The sequence below is a fragment of the Podarcis vaucheri genome, assembly GCF_965113315.1.
Source record: "Podarcis vaucheri genome assembly, chromosome: 1".
In the NCBI taxonomy this organism is placed as follows: Eukaryota; Metazoa; Chordata; class Lepidosauria; order Squamata; family Lacertidae; genus Podarcis; species Podarcis vaucheri.
In genome coordinates this window covers 108,147,891-108,164,770 of record NC_138759.1, presented here as the reverse complement: position 1 = coordinate 108,164,770, position 16,880 = coordinate 108,147,891, and the positions used below count along the sequence as shown (strand labels likewise).

At 42.2% G+C, this 16,880-nt stretch overlaps 1 protein-coding gene across 2 annotated transcripts in view; it reads right to left on the bottom strand.

The window, feature by feature from the left end:
• The window catches only part of GPD2 (glycerol-3-phosphate dehydrogenase 2), an 84,498-nt gene that overhangs the window by 54,577 nt on the left and 13,041 nt on the right, over nucleotides 1–16,880 (bottom strand). For both annotated transcript variants that reach the window (XM_082198358.1, XM_082198359.1), the window contains exons 3-6: nucleotides 11,610–11,781; nucleotides 5,125–5,249; nucleotides 2,035–2,132; nucleotides 976–1,139 (exon numbers count right to left, since the gene is read on the bottom strand). In XM_082198358.1, coding sequence (XP_082054484.1) covers nucleotides 976–1,139; nucleotides 2,035–2,132; nucleotides 5,125–5,249; nucleotides 11,610–11,781 — 559 coding nt within the window. The remainder of the gene's footprint in view (nucleotides 1–975; nucleotides 1,140–2,034; nucleotides 2,133–5,124; nucleotides 5,250–11,609; nucleotides 11,782–16,880) is intronic.

Here is a 16,880-nt window from a genome sequence, read left to right as displayed (position 1 = left end):
CATCCAAGTTTAGTGAAAGAAGCTACTGAAGAGTTCTTTGCTCAAGAAACTCACTGGCGGCTGGCTAACCGCACCTCCTTGATCCTGACTGTTGGGCTGACACGTCTACCATAACTGCCACACATTTACTACTGGTGCCCTCACACGTGGCGTCGCTCAGGAATTCTGACACACCTAAAAATTGGTGCAGGGGTTAAAATCACTGCAGTTTCGAAAGGTTCGGTCTGCCATATTGACTCAAAATGGTGTCCAAATGTTTCCAAACAAATGGAAACCTGTCCCTTCACCTCAGGCACCATCATACAAAATGCAATCACAATATTGTAAAGAAGTGTCCAAATGCATAGGGAACAAACATCTTTCCAAAACGTATGGCAGATGTGGAGGCTTTGTGGATGGAAACACAAAGAAGTCCACTTACAGGGGAGCAGACTTGGAGAGCCACAAAACTCAGAAAGCACAAGTTTACTCTACAGAAGGCAGATATGCGACATATACTGTCCTCTTTTCATTAGAATCACAGGGTTGGTTCATATATGCATGCACTTGAATGCAGTTAAATGCATTTGAGTTGACGCTGGAAGATATGGAAAGTTCTGACAGGAAATGTTAGATCTGTGGTGGCCCCATCATCTACAGATGCCAGTTATAAACATATACAGTATATCTGTCTAGGAGTTAAGAACATGTACATATGAACACGCCCTGGAATCGCAGAAATGAAATACATTAGGAGAGCCATTTGGTCCAATCCCTTGGCACACTTCCTAGTGGATGATGAAGGGCCATCAACCACCCATGACTCAGCCTAGAAGAAGGCATGCCGCTGGAGAGTAGCTGCATAGGAACTAGCTCCACACAAGTGAATCAAGCAAGCAAACCGATTAATGAAGAAGCAACGGTCTCTGTTTCAGACTAATGTTTTAGGTTTTTTTTTAAAAAAATAAAAGCTGTTAGGTAGTTAAGAGAACATACCATCATAGTAGACAATGGCACCTACGAGTTTGTCCTTCCGCAACATAGGAAAGAGTTCCAGGGCTTTTGATTTGCTAAGTATGTAGCTGCTTTTCAGACACTGGCTTCCTGCTACAAGGTCATAGAGTTTAATTCCCACCCAGTAGTACGGCAGCTGCCACCACCTACGAGAGGAGACAGAGGGAGGAAGATAAATCAAGGAGCACCATTTCACATGCCTGGTTTCTACTGCATAGTCTTTCAGGAAGGATACTGCAAACCACAACTATATTTCTGAAGAGTCAAAAGAACCAGAGTGGGTTTGATGTGTGTGGGAGAAGTCCCATTCTCGCCTCTCCGCTTCCATGAAGCGAAGTGTGTAACTTCTACAGGTCAATTCTGAAGCCTAACGTATCTTAGAGGGTTGGTACAAGGACAAAACACTGTGTGAGGACACTGCAATACATTTTATTTCTTGGGCTGCTGCTCTGTTTGGTTTTGTGATTTTTTATGGTCCTTACTCTGAACCACCTTGAACTTCTGTAAGGTGGATGGTTTTTTAAAAAATCAAGACTGTGAATTACAAACCAGAAGATATCCACTCCAATTCTCACATGAATCACACACTTATTAGGTGGCCTTAGGCAACTATTCTTTCAGCCTCACATCATAGCCCCAAACTTGGTCCCCTTGCAATAGCCAAAGTAAGACATGAAGAACACCAGAAGAACATTCAGGAACAGAGTTTTAGAATCCCCTCTCATGTCCCTCTCAGAGTTAATGGCCCTTCCACCTTCCTCTGACTGAGAGGGTGTCCCCAGTTACATCTCCAGCCCCTCTGTCCTGCAAAATTGGACAAAGGTCCTTTTAAAACGCTTCGCTCTGGAATTTGTATTCTCAAGAGGCGAGACATCCGCAACTGCAATGGTGAAATTTTTACCTCCACAATCAAGGATGCAAGCCTGTCACAAACTGAAGAACATAATTAAGGGGGAAACATGTTAAAATTCATTCCCAGTGACCCAGACTGAACAACCACCCTAAATGAAGCAAATTCAGAACAAACATCAAGTGACTTACTTGTAAACAGGAAGCATTATAGGCAGAGGAGAAGATAAATGAGGTGCGATCTCAAGCAGGTTGGCACGTTCATGCAGGGCTTCTTTCACCATTCTGTACTAAAAAAATAACAACACAGAATACATTCTTGATTATGTTGCCAGGGAGCATTCTTCCACAGCAATTCTGTCTATCCCCTCACAAGCACCTTGGCTCAAAAGACTACATTTTCTCTAGGAACGTAAACAAGTAAGGATCTAGCAAACTGGAAAAAAAGGATCCAGGATGGGATACAACAATATAATCAAACATTTAAGCTAATTCCCCCTGTTGTTTGTGTCCCGAAAGGGCTTACTCCCTTAACACAATGTAGTAGTTTGCAGATGTATTCAGAGAGATATTACCGAAGCAGGCGAGCAAATTAGCAGCAATGATTCAGCAAGAATTACCTTCGAAAGAAGAATGGCAGACGAAACTGATCGATTATGCAGAGATAGCGAAATTGACAGCAAAGATCAGAAACCATGAAGATCAAGTATTTGAAAAAGATTGAAATAAATTTTTATATTATCTAAAAGACCACTGTAAACACTTAAAATTACTGGCAGGAATGTGAAGAGCTTATAATGTGAAATGTTTATTATATGCTTTTTCTTTTATTTTTGAATAATCAGGAGTTGGTAATACAAAAATATGCAGTCAATTCTTATTAAAGTAGAAACCCATGAAGGGAGGGAGGGAGGGAGGTCTGATGATCTAAGTTAAATAGTAAAAATGTGACATGGAATATTGGTGTAAAAATTGTGGGGGGAAATTAAAAAATAAAAATAAAACAGCAATGATTCAGCAAACCAATGTTATACTGTAGGGAGAGCCCTTCTTTGCATTCTGAACTTGCAATCTGTCAAAAGCTAGAATACCTGAGACAAAATTACGAAAATCTTTCTCTGGGGTGTAAAGAGCAAGATATGTCACCCAAGTGTTCCCAGCTACCCCAACAAGGAAACCTATCAACGATTATCATACGCCGTGTGGTGATATAAGGTAAAGGTAAAGGGACCCCTGACCAAGGGAGCCGGTGTACAGCTTCCGGGTCATGTGGCCAGCATGACTAAGCCACTTCTGGCGAACCAGAGCAGCACACGGAAACGCCGTTTTACCTTCCCGCCGGAGTGGTACCTATTTATCTAACTTGCACTTCGTGCTTTTGAACTGCTGGGTTGGCAGGAGCAGGGACCGAGCAACGGGAGCTCACCCCATCGCAGGGATTCGAACCACTGACCTTCTGACGGCAAGCCCTAGGCTCTGTGGTTTAACCTACAGTGCAACCCGCGTTCTTGTGTGATAATATAGAGGACCTAAAAATATTATTGGCGCTGAAAACGAGATGCCAGAAAGAAGTGTCTTTAAGTTTCCTGTGCTCAAAAGCATATAGCTCAAACAAATCAATGACGAGGTGCTTAAAATTAAAATCTGTCAATCCCCATTTTGACAGGGAAGCATAGTATACGCTTGTCCCAAGCTTGAGGCCTGTCTGTACCCATGCTACACCACTGACCTTAACCCTAGCATATGTATCAAAAGATAGCAGCCACCTGATTCTTCAGGAAAGGAGCAATCTGACCTCTCCTTACAGATGCTCAGGTTCTATAAATAAAGTTGGCAAACAGCAACAACTTCACAGATATGGAGCATGTGCAGTCAGATGGTAGGTGCATGTCAATTAGGGTGGGTAGGGAGTCTGAGAATACCTCCTGACAGATGCCCTCAAGGGGCAAACTGGAAGCCAAATACACATGTGGATAGTTTCAGACTGCTGGCTGGTGATCCCTGACTTGAATGATAGGGGCGCACCGATGAGCAGCACAAAATGTGATGTCTTGTGGCTTCCTGTTTTTGGACACGACACCCACCGAGGAACTGAGGGTTCTCAGCTAACTCCTCTGTCGCCGTCTGCTTTAGCTACACAACACCTATTCTGTTGTGAAGATACCCCTTTAGACACACACCCCAATGGCAAGCATGAATCGTGGAATTATAACACATATTGATCCCTCAGTGATCGCTGTCAGCCATACAGATGGGTATAGGAAGCATGCGGGATAGAGCCCATTGCACAGATAGGCCAAAGGGGATTAGATGTGCCGCACATCAACTGATTCCCCTGAAACAAATCAATGCACCGTGTCTATAGTTCCAATCATGAAGGCCTTAGAACCTTCCCTCTGCCCCTTTACAATCCTACCAAAATAATCAAGATGCAATTATTTAAAATCGGCAAAGTAAGCACCGTGCTTTGATCTGCATAGTCTGTGAGAACCTAAATGTACATACTTCCTAGGACTGTAGCACTTCAAAATGCAGAAGATGAATTATTTCTTAGATTACACAAACCTGTCAAAACATCTCTTTCATGCAAAAAGCTACTCTGATGAGAAGAAGGATTCTAAATGTACCATCAGTTCCAGGAATACTAGACACTCATTTCAAATGCATGGTGAACTATGGGCTGGGCCGAGGGACCTGAATTTTACTGTAGATAATTCTAAAAGTTTGTTGCTGGAGTTTAATATGATGATGGTGATTATTTTCTCACCTCCACCCCGCCCCCATGTATTTCTTCCCCAGCTCCTCAATTCCAGCTGTGTTCTCTGCTTGTAAAGACAGGTTTACTACAGTTACAAAAGCCCCCCAAAAAATGTTTCATTCATATTGAGATTTTACACCAATATATTGTTTTTCATTGTAGAAATCTCAGTGTGTAAATGTCTCCGTTTGTCTTCAGATTCTGACTGGAGGTTACTGCAAACTCTACAAAGGCCACCAAAAATGCATTTTTTAAAATGTATACTTTGGTTTCCCCGTGTTTTAAGGGAAATAGTCCCATTTAGATTTGTCATAAATTAGATATTAACTGCTGCCATTTTTTCTCTGAATCCACCCTGCATACAGAATGCTTTGCCTAATGTCTGTGGCAAGCGACAGAAGAATGTATTCAAAACCTGAGGTATATTAAAAACCATAAATGTGAGAACAAATTTAATTAGAAGAGGAGGAGGGAAATCAGCTAGACAGGTCTTTGCTTTACAGCTACCACCATAAAACAATTACCTGGTCAAAATCCAACTTCATGATGGCCGTCTGAAGATATCTCACTCCGCCATGGATCAATTTAGTGCTTCTGCTGCTGGTCCCCGATGAGAAATCATCTCTTTCTACAAGGGCTGTTGTTAGGCCTGCGTAACCAGAAAACCAAATTAACTTCTTAAATTACACAATTTGTATGTAATTCATTAAAGACCCTTCTCTAGGGTAGAGACAACCGCAAGAAAAATTACACTGAACATGGATGAATTTGTATTCAACGCACACAGTGCCAGCTCTTTGGCCATGAAGAGTAGCTGCTTCTTCAGGGAAATCTTTGGGAAAAGAAGTGATACAGGAAAATAAGTACTGTATTAGTACTTAGGAAGGTAAGTACTATATTAGTTAGGGGGGGAAATGTGTGAAGAGCACCAAGGATTCTGTAAACAAACCAAAACCTAATTTCTTCTCTTTTATTTCCCTAATACACAAGAATACTGAAACACCTTAGCACAATGCTAAGGCTACAATCCTATAGGCCAGAGGGTTTCAACCTTTTTGAGCCCACGGCTCCCTGTGGGGAAACGCACTCCGAGCCTCAGAACCCAATTATATCACCCCTTGCCTTCAGAGCCAGCAGCCCCTCACCACTTTTCGGACACCCTCCCTTGTAGAGTGTTCCCTCAGCCTCCTCTCCTCTTCTCTCCCCTGGCCAGCCCCAGAGGCACCATTCACCTGGGGAGCTTGAAGCCAGGGCTGCTGCAACGAAGAACCACGCAAGTCTTTGGAAGGCATTGATGCAAAAGGGCATCAGAGGAGAGAGGGAAGGAAAGAGGGACAAAGACTTGCCTGTGGCACCCCTGACCATCATTCAAGATGCCCCAGGGTGCCATGGCACACTGGTTGAAAACCACTGCTGTAGGCATTTCCCTAGAAGTAAGTCCCGCTGAACTCAGTAGGGCTTCCTTCTGAGCAGGTGCTTACAGGACTGCACTCTAAATAAGATTAAAGTTGGACTGTGCACAACACTCCAGCCAGGACCCCAGTTTATCATTATATTCACATACTTAAAATTGCAAACTACGAGGGCAGCAAAATTTTATTAGCTTAAATAACTAATCAGCTTTAGTTGAGGGCAAATTTTAAGATATCAAAATTAAGGACACAGTTATTTGTTTGTTTTTAGACTGCTTGAATTATTTGCTTTAGTGCAAGAAGGAATGGAAATGACAGATTTTAATGGTGGCCTTTCCTTTTAGCAATGAGTGATTATTAAATTAATACAATGAAGTTAACAAACATCTATTTTACTCTTCCTTCAATATATCAAAAAGGCACCTGTTTTAAAGTTTCAGCAACATGAAATATGTTATTTACATCTTTATAATTTAAAAGCCAATGGATTAATCAATAAAAATCCTGCTATCACTCGACAGTTATTATCACAGAGATTAGTTATCCTGCAATACACCTCATCTACCTTTTTGTATAAACAATAAAAGTAGCAAAAGTGAACGAAAAGAAAAAGATGAAGGCAAAACCAGGGTTCCTCTCTTTTCTTTCTGCCATACACTCATGGAGGAGGAATGGATTCCACTTGAAGGAGAAGAGGGTTATCCTGAATATTTAAGGTCAGAGTAGGTGACTTCAGACCTACGCAGTCTACTTTTCTTTTTTTCCTTTTCTAGTAGTGGAGAAATATATGCTTAATCTGCAGAACAAGGGTATTCAGCTAACTTGTTCTGTCAGCGCAAGGATTTCAACTTGCACAGTAGAACTTTCCTCCCTCTACATGCCCCTAAATCTATTCTGAGGGCTCCCCTAACTTTCCAGAGCAGATTTGGGTATGGTACAGGGGACACCTAGGGAGAAGGGGGCAGGAGATCTGTTGTGCAAACAGAAATTATCGAGCAGATGAAACAAGGGGTTAGTTTAACCTCCAGTGTGTTAGTAAAACTGAATTACTGTGTCAAGAAATGATGCATGTCTAAAAAGCGCGTCACCAACATAAAAAGTTTGGAAAGCTTTGCAATAGACATACTTTATGCCATGGAATCCCAACTACACATTCCTGCCTAAGTGCCCTGCTAGTTAACGGTCCAATTATATTATTTCCAAGAATCTGAGCAAACCAGCAGCTACATAGTACACTACAAATTGGCCAATGAATAAAGGCTTGCTGGGGGCTCCTTGAACTAGTGCATTCAGTGCATAGGGGACAATCACAAATAAGAAAACCAGTTATAAGCGGAAGTGACCATTAGAAATAGCTGAGATTTATGAATGAAACTCAAAGGCCAATTTCATGAAATTGTTGCCGATGGTTTTATTGTTTATTGTATGCCACCCTGGGGTCTTAAAGGGTGGGATATAACTTTTGAAAATAAAATAATCAATTTAAAAGGACATGGGACATCTTTTCCCTAAAAGCAGTCATGGGGAGACGTGAGCCAGTGTGGTGTAGTGGTTAAGAGCAGTGGACTCATAATCTGGTGAACCGGGTTCGATTCCCCGCTCCTCCACATGCAGCTGCTGGGTGACCTTGGGCTAGTCACACTTCTGTGAAGTCTCTCAGCCCCACTCACCTCACAGAGTGTTTGTTGTGGGGGAGGAAGGGAAAGGAGATTGTTAGCCTCTTTAAGACACCTTAGGGTAGTGATAAAGCGGGATATCAAATCCAAACTCTTCTTATTCTTCTTATTTGAATCAGGACCACTGTACTGGGAAATGTGGAAATTGAAACTTTAGAAGGTGCCATTTCCCCATTTAAATTCCCCCCTCCTAAAGCTCCAATTAGCCATGGAAGTGGCGGGGGGGGGGGGAGAGAGAACATACTTGTGTTTTCCCTGCTTCAGGGTTTTTGGGTACAGTAAGAAAAATGTTGCACAGGGAAAGAGTTAACATTACCCCCCGCCCAGCGCCAAATGATGTAGCTCTGATTCCTTCAGGTCCTTCAACTGATTTAAGAAAAAAAGGGGGGGGTATCATGAGATCCAATCATTTAGTTTGATGCTAAGAAAATTCCAAAATGTTAAGGGGTTTATTGCAACATTGAAACTGATATGTTGCCCCTTCAGCTTATAGCATGGATTAGCTAAAAGTGCAAATGTATATATTACAGACAACAGGTTACTGGATGAAATGAACTCCCCCCCAAGATCCAAACAGGCAATTTGCTAACAGGTAACTTTGGTGCCAAGATCAGTTGAACTTTCAGGTATATTTTCAAAAACCAAAAAGGTTGACTTAAATAAACACTGAGGAAGAAGTTGCATATAACTACCATTCACCCCAATTGTTAACTTCCGGGGGGGGGGGGGGAGCCGAACCATTAGTAATTGCAGTGTGAAATACATGAATTATCAGGAGATGACGATCAGCCACAGGCAGACAAACACAGACCATTACTTGCCTGTTTCATAAAATGTAGTAATTCACAAAATAAATCCAATTAAGATAAGCACCTACAGGACTGGAAACTGCAGTCTCCAGGGGGAGGTAAATCATAGCGATATAGGAATATTTTTTTATATAGCAATCCTTTTAAAACTAAAAGAAAGTAGTAAGTTCTGCTGGTGTTGCAACTTTTTAACAGTCAGTGCTCTCTCTTCCCTGTGGCAGTTTCTCAAAAGTGTGCAACAAAGAAAACAGGAAGGAAGAATGAATGAAAACAAGTACAACAAGATTCTTGCAGAGGTTGCTGAAGAAAGCAGCGTGACTGTGCATATCCAAGGAGGAAATGCAGATGATCCAACACTGTGAGCTCTCCTTTCACCAGCATCACCTTAAGGATTTTGCAGAGCTTTATTGCAAAAGTCTAGTGTAACAACTACATTAGCCTCTCTTGGTCTCCCTAAACTTTCATGTCCTTAAAAAAAAAATCTAATTATTCCCAGCAACTTTAGAAGATCAGAGCAATTTATTTTTGTCAAATGTGACTGAAGATTAATGGATACAATCAGGAATAATTTGGCAAAAACGTATCAAAACACAGAGAAAGCAGAATTTGTTAAGTGAAGCATCAAACTTAATATGAGTGCAAATCCCGTGAATGAAGAGCAACAATACACAATTCATTAACCAAATGCCTATGATTATTTCACACTTCAAAAAACTACCAATACAATCAAAATATATAGGAAGAAAAGGATAAATACAGATTAGTTCAGAGTTGTTTTCACATCTAGTTCTACCAAGGTGGCCAAAAAGAAACACCCCCAAATCTTAAAAGACATTGGGAAGCTTGATTTAAAATAAAATAAAAAAAAATAAAACGTTTCAAGTGGTGGTTTTGGGGGGGAGGCGGGGAAAATTGCCTCCGTTTAAGGTTAATCTACTATACTATCAATAGGCTTAGATACCACACTTCCAGACTACCTGAGTACAGTGGTACCTCGGGTTAAGTACTTAATTCGTTCCGGAGGTCCGTTCTTAACCTGAAACTGTTCTTAACCTGAAGCACCACTTTAGCTAATGGGGCCTCCTGCTGCCGCCGCACCACCAGCGCACGATTTTTGTTCTCATCCTGAAGCAAAGTTCTTAACCCAAGGTAGTATTTCTGGGTTAGCGGAGTATGTAACCTGAAGCGTGTGTAACCTGAGGTACCAATGTATTGTGTTGGAATGTGTGCAGGTTGACAGCAAAAGCCAGCATTAAGGACTTGTGGCTGAACCACGACTTTTGTCAAAGGCAATTAATGGTTCCTGTCGATAGCCTAGTAGCAGGTGGCAACCAGAATTTTGTTTAATTCTCTTCTCTGGGGAAAAAAATGTTACTGGGTTTATCTTCGCAACAGAAAATGAACCCATCAGCCCATTTGCGCAGCCGATGATCAGGGATAACTGGTGCTGTAACACAACAACATCTGGAGAACAAGTTCCCTACACCTACTTCATAACTGAACTAACTCCCCAATCTTATTATTTTCTGACCTTTTAACAAATGGGCACTTTGCTACATCCTCCACGTCTATGACATGCAGTTCTGGGGGTACCAAGAAGTCATGGGCCCATTATAAGTCCAGTCACTGCGGTGGTTGTGACAGATCTATTGCTTGGGCCAAAGACAGTATTTCAAAAGGTCTTGGCTTAATTACAGACCGTCCCCATCCCAGGATTTACACCATGCCGGAAAGACAAGGGGGGGTGCTGGAAAGAACAGAGGTCTGCTAGTATCCGTAATGTAATTTCATCGGAAATGTATTTCACAAAGAATAAACAGAGTTGGGAAAAGAAGGTGGCAGTTGGCAATGGCCAGTTGGGAGGTTATTCTGTTAGTTCTATCTTGAATGTATAAAGTATGGGGGTTTCATGCAGATGCTGTCTAGAGGAGTTTGCAAATAATACTTGTTGTTCAACTGTTCCTAGCCTGACAAGTAAAGATTTATATCCAGCTATTTGTGTAAGACACACACACACACACACACACATGCCTTACACAAATATATACATATATATATTATACACACACACACATATATATATACACACACACATACATATATATACACATATATATAAAGGTAAAGGTACCCCTGCCCGAACGGGCCAGTCTTGACAGACTGTGGGGTTTGTGCGCCCATCTCACATTTATTGGCCGGGGGCCAGCGCTGTCCGGGGACATTTCCGGGTCACGTGGCCAGCGTGACATCGCTGCTCTGGCGAGCCAGAGCCGCACACGGAACGCCGTTTACCTTCCCGCTGGTAAGCGGTACCTATTTATCTACTTGCCCCCGGGGGTGCTTTCGAACTGCTAGGTGGGCAGGCGCTGGGACCGAACAGCGGGAGCGCACCCCGCCGCGGGGATTCGAACCGCCAACCTTTCGATCGGCAAGCCCTATGCGCTGAGGCTTTAGCCCACAGCGCCACCCGCGTCCCGCATATATATAATTTTTATTAAATTTTCTGTTTTACACTTTAAAGTACTAATTTTTACATCCTTTAAGATATCAATGACTTTCCTTCTTTTCTTTCTGTGGTTCATTTTACAAATCATAAATCCCTGCTTATTTTACAGAAACTATACCACTCAGCATTCCATTATTATTGCATCCATCAAAACTTATTTACACTGTTGAATTTAACTTAATGCTGCCAGCCTTTTCAGCCGTCCACAATTATTTCCCAGATGTTCAATAAACGTTTCCCAATCTTCTCTAAACGTATGTTCTTCTTATTCTATAGGTTAAAGTCTGCAAGCTGCACATATTCTGTCAACTTGAGTTCTTTGGTTGGGACCTTTTCCATTTTCCTAAGGCATATATTTTTATCACAACTAGCTAACACAACCTACTTGTGGCTGTGGGGGGCGGGGGGGGGGAGAGAATCCGGGTAATGAAACTCCACCTCGACTAAGCTTATTTTGCATGCAGATTATTATTTCTGCAGATTCCTGATTCCGAGTTTCCCACACCCTCTGACAACAACACCCTGACATTCAAAACGCTTGTTCAGAACTTGGGGACAAAAGGAAGCCCATGTGTGGCACAGCTGACCTCGGTGTGCAGGACTCACCTCTCGTAACAGCGTCTAAAGCACAACCGCTTCCTGTAGCTCCTCCGCCTATGATAAGAATGTCAAATTCGCAGGTTTCTCGCAGGGCCTCCAGCTGACTTTCTCTTGAGGGAAGAGTGGTGTGCATATGCAAGGGCCGGCATTCCGAAGCTTCGACAGACGCTAGAGCACCCTGCAAAGGTAAGAAAGCAACGTGATCACAACTGGAGCAAAACCAGGAACGGCACAATGCTGGGATTTTAAACTGAAGCCGCTGGTTCAAATCCCTTGTGTACCACAAACTCACCAGGGAGTTTCTTGCAACCTACTAACTTAGGAGCCTCAGCCCTCCGCCAACAATACAGGTATAACTTCACTAGGCTTGTCATAATGACAGTTAAATTCAAGTGTGCATTTGTTTCATATGCTTAAACAGTGCTATATAATGCCAGGTGTTATTAATATTAATCTGAACTAACTGGGGGAATTAAGACTGTCAATCAGATTACTATAAGTTTACGAAGGTTGTCCAGCATACTAACAGCGAGGCAACTCATATTTCACTTTTCAGATGCTGCTGTAATAATAATAATAATAATAATTTATTATTCATACCCCACCCACTCTGGGTGGCTTCCAACAAAGTATTAAAATACAGTGGTCTGTTAAACATTAAAAGCTTCCCTAAATATGTGTAAAATACACGTGTGATACCATCAATTGGATTAGCGCATGCATGCTTTAAAGACCAGGCTTCCATAACCAGTTGTGATTTATTTGTTTTAAGTCCTCATGAAATTTTCTCTTCACATACACATTACTGCAAAGCAATTTTCTCTAAGATCATTCGTTTTTGTACAATTCACAAATATATGCATTTTAATGCATATTTTACCCTAGTATACACATTACTGGGCTTGAGATTTGTATTGCAAAATTCAGAGAAGTGTGAATTTTGAAAGATGGCTGTTTCAGTTCTCATACTGTTTCGTAAAGCGAGAACTAGATAGGGTCACCCTTAAATGTGAACTGAATTTCTCCCCCATCCCTATTATAAAATTTGTTTTAATTCCTTTGAACTTTCCAAGCTCTTTTTTTCGGAGCGGGAGAGCAAATCTTAACCGTCTCTTTCACAAAAAAGCAAGTGTGATCCTCAAGAATCTGTTGGTCATATCCTACATTTTCACCACCTCCCCTATTCTATTTATCTTGTTGTGGTGAATATGGGCCAATTTGAATTCCATTTTGCCACACTTCCCCACAGCAGTAGAAGTAAATAGGAAGGCATAAATCCTATTAAAATGTGCTCTACAATATATTTTCATAAAGCTGACTTCATGTTTGGAAGCCGCAGCATTAGTGGCTGTATGCCAAGCCAAAGACACGAGCAACTCCCAAGAAGTCACGACTGCCTTTTCAACTGTGTAGACTGAATATGATACCTTGGTACTTACTATCTGTACAGAAGATGATATTAAAAGGCAGACACGGGGGACAGGTGGCAAACCACATGCACATTTCAGCTGCTTTGAATCAATCCACTGACCAAGCTTCAACTCACATCCGTGATACTCATGACATTTTTGATATTTTGCAATGTTATATTATTCACTTATGCAAACTCCTATTCTCTGCTTCTAGCCATGAAAGAGAACAGATGAAAGAAATCTGAGGGGGGATGCAATATTTACCTGGAAGTAAGTCTCATCAAATGCAATGTGACTCACTTCTTAGTAAGTGTGTGTGTGTGTGTGTGTGTGTGTGTGTGTGTGCTTCATCCTTCATCCAAGGATCACAGGGTTGTTTACAATATAAAAACACAAAATACATAACATAGTAACAATACCCTGCCTCCACACACAAAGTTTAAAAGGCCATAGATTGTTCAATTGGCCAAAGGCATAGTAGAAGAGGAAGGTTTCTGCCTGGCACCTAAATCTATATAACAAATCATAGAATCGCAGAATTGTAGAGTTGGAAGGGACCACGAGGGTCATCAAGTCATCAAGGGTCATCAAGTCCAACCCTCTTCAATGCAGGAAACTTTTTGCCCAATGTGGGACTCAAACCCACCACCCTGAGATTAAGAGTCTCGTGTTATCTGGCCAAGGAAGATGCTCCTACATATTCTTCTGGAACTGCAGCACCTGGGAATAGTAATGGGAGCCCACCTTACTTTTACAGGCGATGTATCACAGTATCATTTTTCTTTACATGCACCACAAAGGAGTCCTGAAGAATATTTCCAAGACTAGGGGCTGGTTTAGTAACTATTAAATCCTCCATGCTGAATGTCACCCTGAGATGGGGTGGTATGGAGAAAATAGTGGAATGGGCATGGAAACAGCAGTCAGAATCAGGATCGGGATTGTAGAGTTGGAAGGGACTGTAATGATCATCTAGTCCAAACCCCTTGCAATGAAGGAATATGCAGCTGTCCCGGATGGGGATTGAACCTGCAACCTTTTTTAGCAGCATGCTCTAACCAACTGAGCTAAGCTGTGTAATGCTGAAATCTTGCATCAGAGATGTGCCTGAGTACAAGGGCTCAGTTTTATTGCCCACCAGGTTGTTTACCCATCAACACAGCAGCTCTGGCCAGGCATTATGCCTTTTATGGTGCTGCGTCCCTGGGAATGATTAGTGCATAAACTGGGCCAGGCTTTTAGCTCTTTTTAAAAAAAGTGTTCATCCAGGCTTCTTCTAGACCCAACAACTAACATGGGTTAAATGTGGAAATGGGGGAGAACCACACCAGAAAATCTTCCTGTTTCCATCTTACGAAATATCAGAGCATTATATCCCAACATCATCCAGGCATATGGTATGAAACATCATTACCTTCAAAATAGAATGGTAGTCATGTAACCTAATCCCAAAATCTTGACAGGACAAACAATTTCCTGTTAACTACCTACTCACAACGGCTGCCCGTGTCTACGTGCAACATCATCACAAAAGCTCTCCTCTCTGCTAGCAGTATTTTGCTTCTCCTGTTACTTAAACCAGCCTAAAAATATATGGGAGAATTGCAGTAAATGGTAAATGAGGCAGAGCAAGTCCAGATTGCTCCCTATCTTAAGAGGGGTGGTAATTGTCTCCTTTGCCGTTGCACCGATGCATTACCACTTCCTGTGACCTGAGCCAAAATTAAGTTATGCAACTTAACTGAATCTTTAGGATGTATGAAAATATAATAAGCTAGCCAAGCAGATTCATACCAAATCTTCTAATCGATCTGTGGAGGTTCGCTCCTTGACTTCTGGAGTTCATTACTATTATTAGTATTTTAAAGTGTTGATAAAAGCTTTTAAAAGCTTCATTTCCAAATGAATACAGTGGCAACCGAACAATACCAAGCCCGAAAGAGATGGGTGACTGGCACACTTGCAGAAAGCCACCTTGTTACAAAGGAAATGAGATGCGTCTAGGGGATGTACAGTACGATCTGTGTGCATGCTAATTGAATTATGTCTTCTCTCGCTGCTGGGGAGCGTTGAAAAGACTCATTTAGAAAAAGCCAAGAGACCTCCTGCACTGGGTAGCCAATTAGAGCGCGTCTTGGGGCAACATCCCTTCTTGCATCTTGCAGGCACAGAGGTCTTTCGCCCTGTCATCTGCGTGATTGGCAGGCATTATTAAAAAGAGGACAGTTCGGCTGCCAGACATGCCCACAGCTTAGATATGTCAACACCGTAAATGGGCTGTCCTCCTTTGCGTCAATCCCCCCAGTTATATCCCACCTGCTGTCCTTTATCGGGTGCATGTAGGCAATAGCTGTAAGGGGGACAGCACGGCACAATGGATGTGCAACTTAGAATAATGTGGAAGCGTAAAAATCATATGCTGCTCTCTTGCCAGGCCCTTTGTCTCAAGCCTTCACAGACAATGTATAGGGTGGCTTTCCAGATTCTGTTGTTATGATGGAGACACGTTGGGAGAGAGGAGGAAGAGAAAGTATACCTTCTTTCCCCCTCCCTCTCTCGCACCCACCCACACTTCCCACTCCTCTTTCTGGTGTTCTCATGCTCAGGGCAGAGGCCGCTGGCTGGAGAAGAGGGCAGGCCAGCTCCACTGAGGCACTACCACCCCCTCAACAACCCTTCTGCTTGAGATAGGAACCTGTGGACCAATCTCATGGTGGCCTAGTTTGTGCAAATATGAGGGATCCCAGAGAGGAGCTCACACTGTTAGAAACTCAGATATATAAGCTAGGCGCCAATGGCTCCTTAAAGCAGGGTTACAGTCGCCAAAATTGAATGGCCAGTTGCCGTTTGGGGACAAAAGGCTCGAAAGTCATAGCTTTCAATATGACTTTATGGTTCCCAAAATTCGTTCTGATTGTGCAGATAAAATATAATGGGTAGAATTCTACAGGATGTGCTGCTAGTGTGTGAAAACAGTAAAAATGCAAGGATCCCCAGGCATGCGCCTCCAGATGGTGGAGATGTTAGGTGCCACGCTGGCCCCTGGGTGCCTGGCAAATTTCAAATGCCAGGAGCTCACAGTTGCTCTAGTCCTTTTTTACTGCCATGCCATGCTGGACTGAGCTAAAGTTTGTCTTACCATGTCATTCAAAATGGGACTCACAGTTTAACTCTCTCAACACCAGCCACGAGCTCTAGTCAAGAACAAGCCTAAGCTACAGCTCCTGGTTAGTGAGAACAGAAGAGAACCACAAGCCCTGGTTGAGACAACACACTAAGCAAAATTTTGGCTTAGTTCACTGTAGTAGTAAACAAAAAATGGGAAAAAGCAAAGCTGCTACAACAGACAATTTGGGTGGAATGCTGAAACAAACCACATTTACAGCATAGTTAAGGAGGTGCCTGAGTGTGCATCTTACGCTAAGCCATAGTTAAGGTCAGTAAGCCAACAACAAACCATGGTTTGCATGGAACTGACAGAGAAACTTTCCACACACTAATATATCATGACTCCTGTATGGAGCTTCTCAGTAGCGTCTACAATAGATAAGGAGCCCTTTGGATGGGTGTAGCCTGATTTCAAGTAACCAGTGCTTTTTTTCTAGAAAAATAGGTTCCAGTACTCACCATGAAGTTGTTACAGTAAGTGTTACACTTTTTAACACTAAAAAGAAGTGCCAGTACTGCATACCCTTGAGTACCCCCTTGAAAAAAGCACTGAAAGTAACTATGAAGAAACAATCTCATCTCCAGCACATTTCCAAGAAGCCCTGATTATGCAAATGAACCTCCAAACATAAACACATCAGCTGCTTCAACAACAACTGAATGATAAAAACAAATATAAAGCCATCCATCTACATAG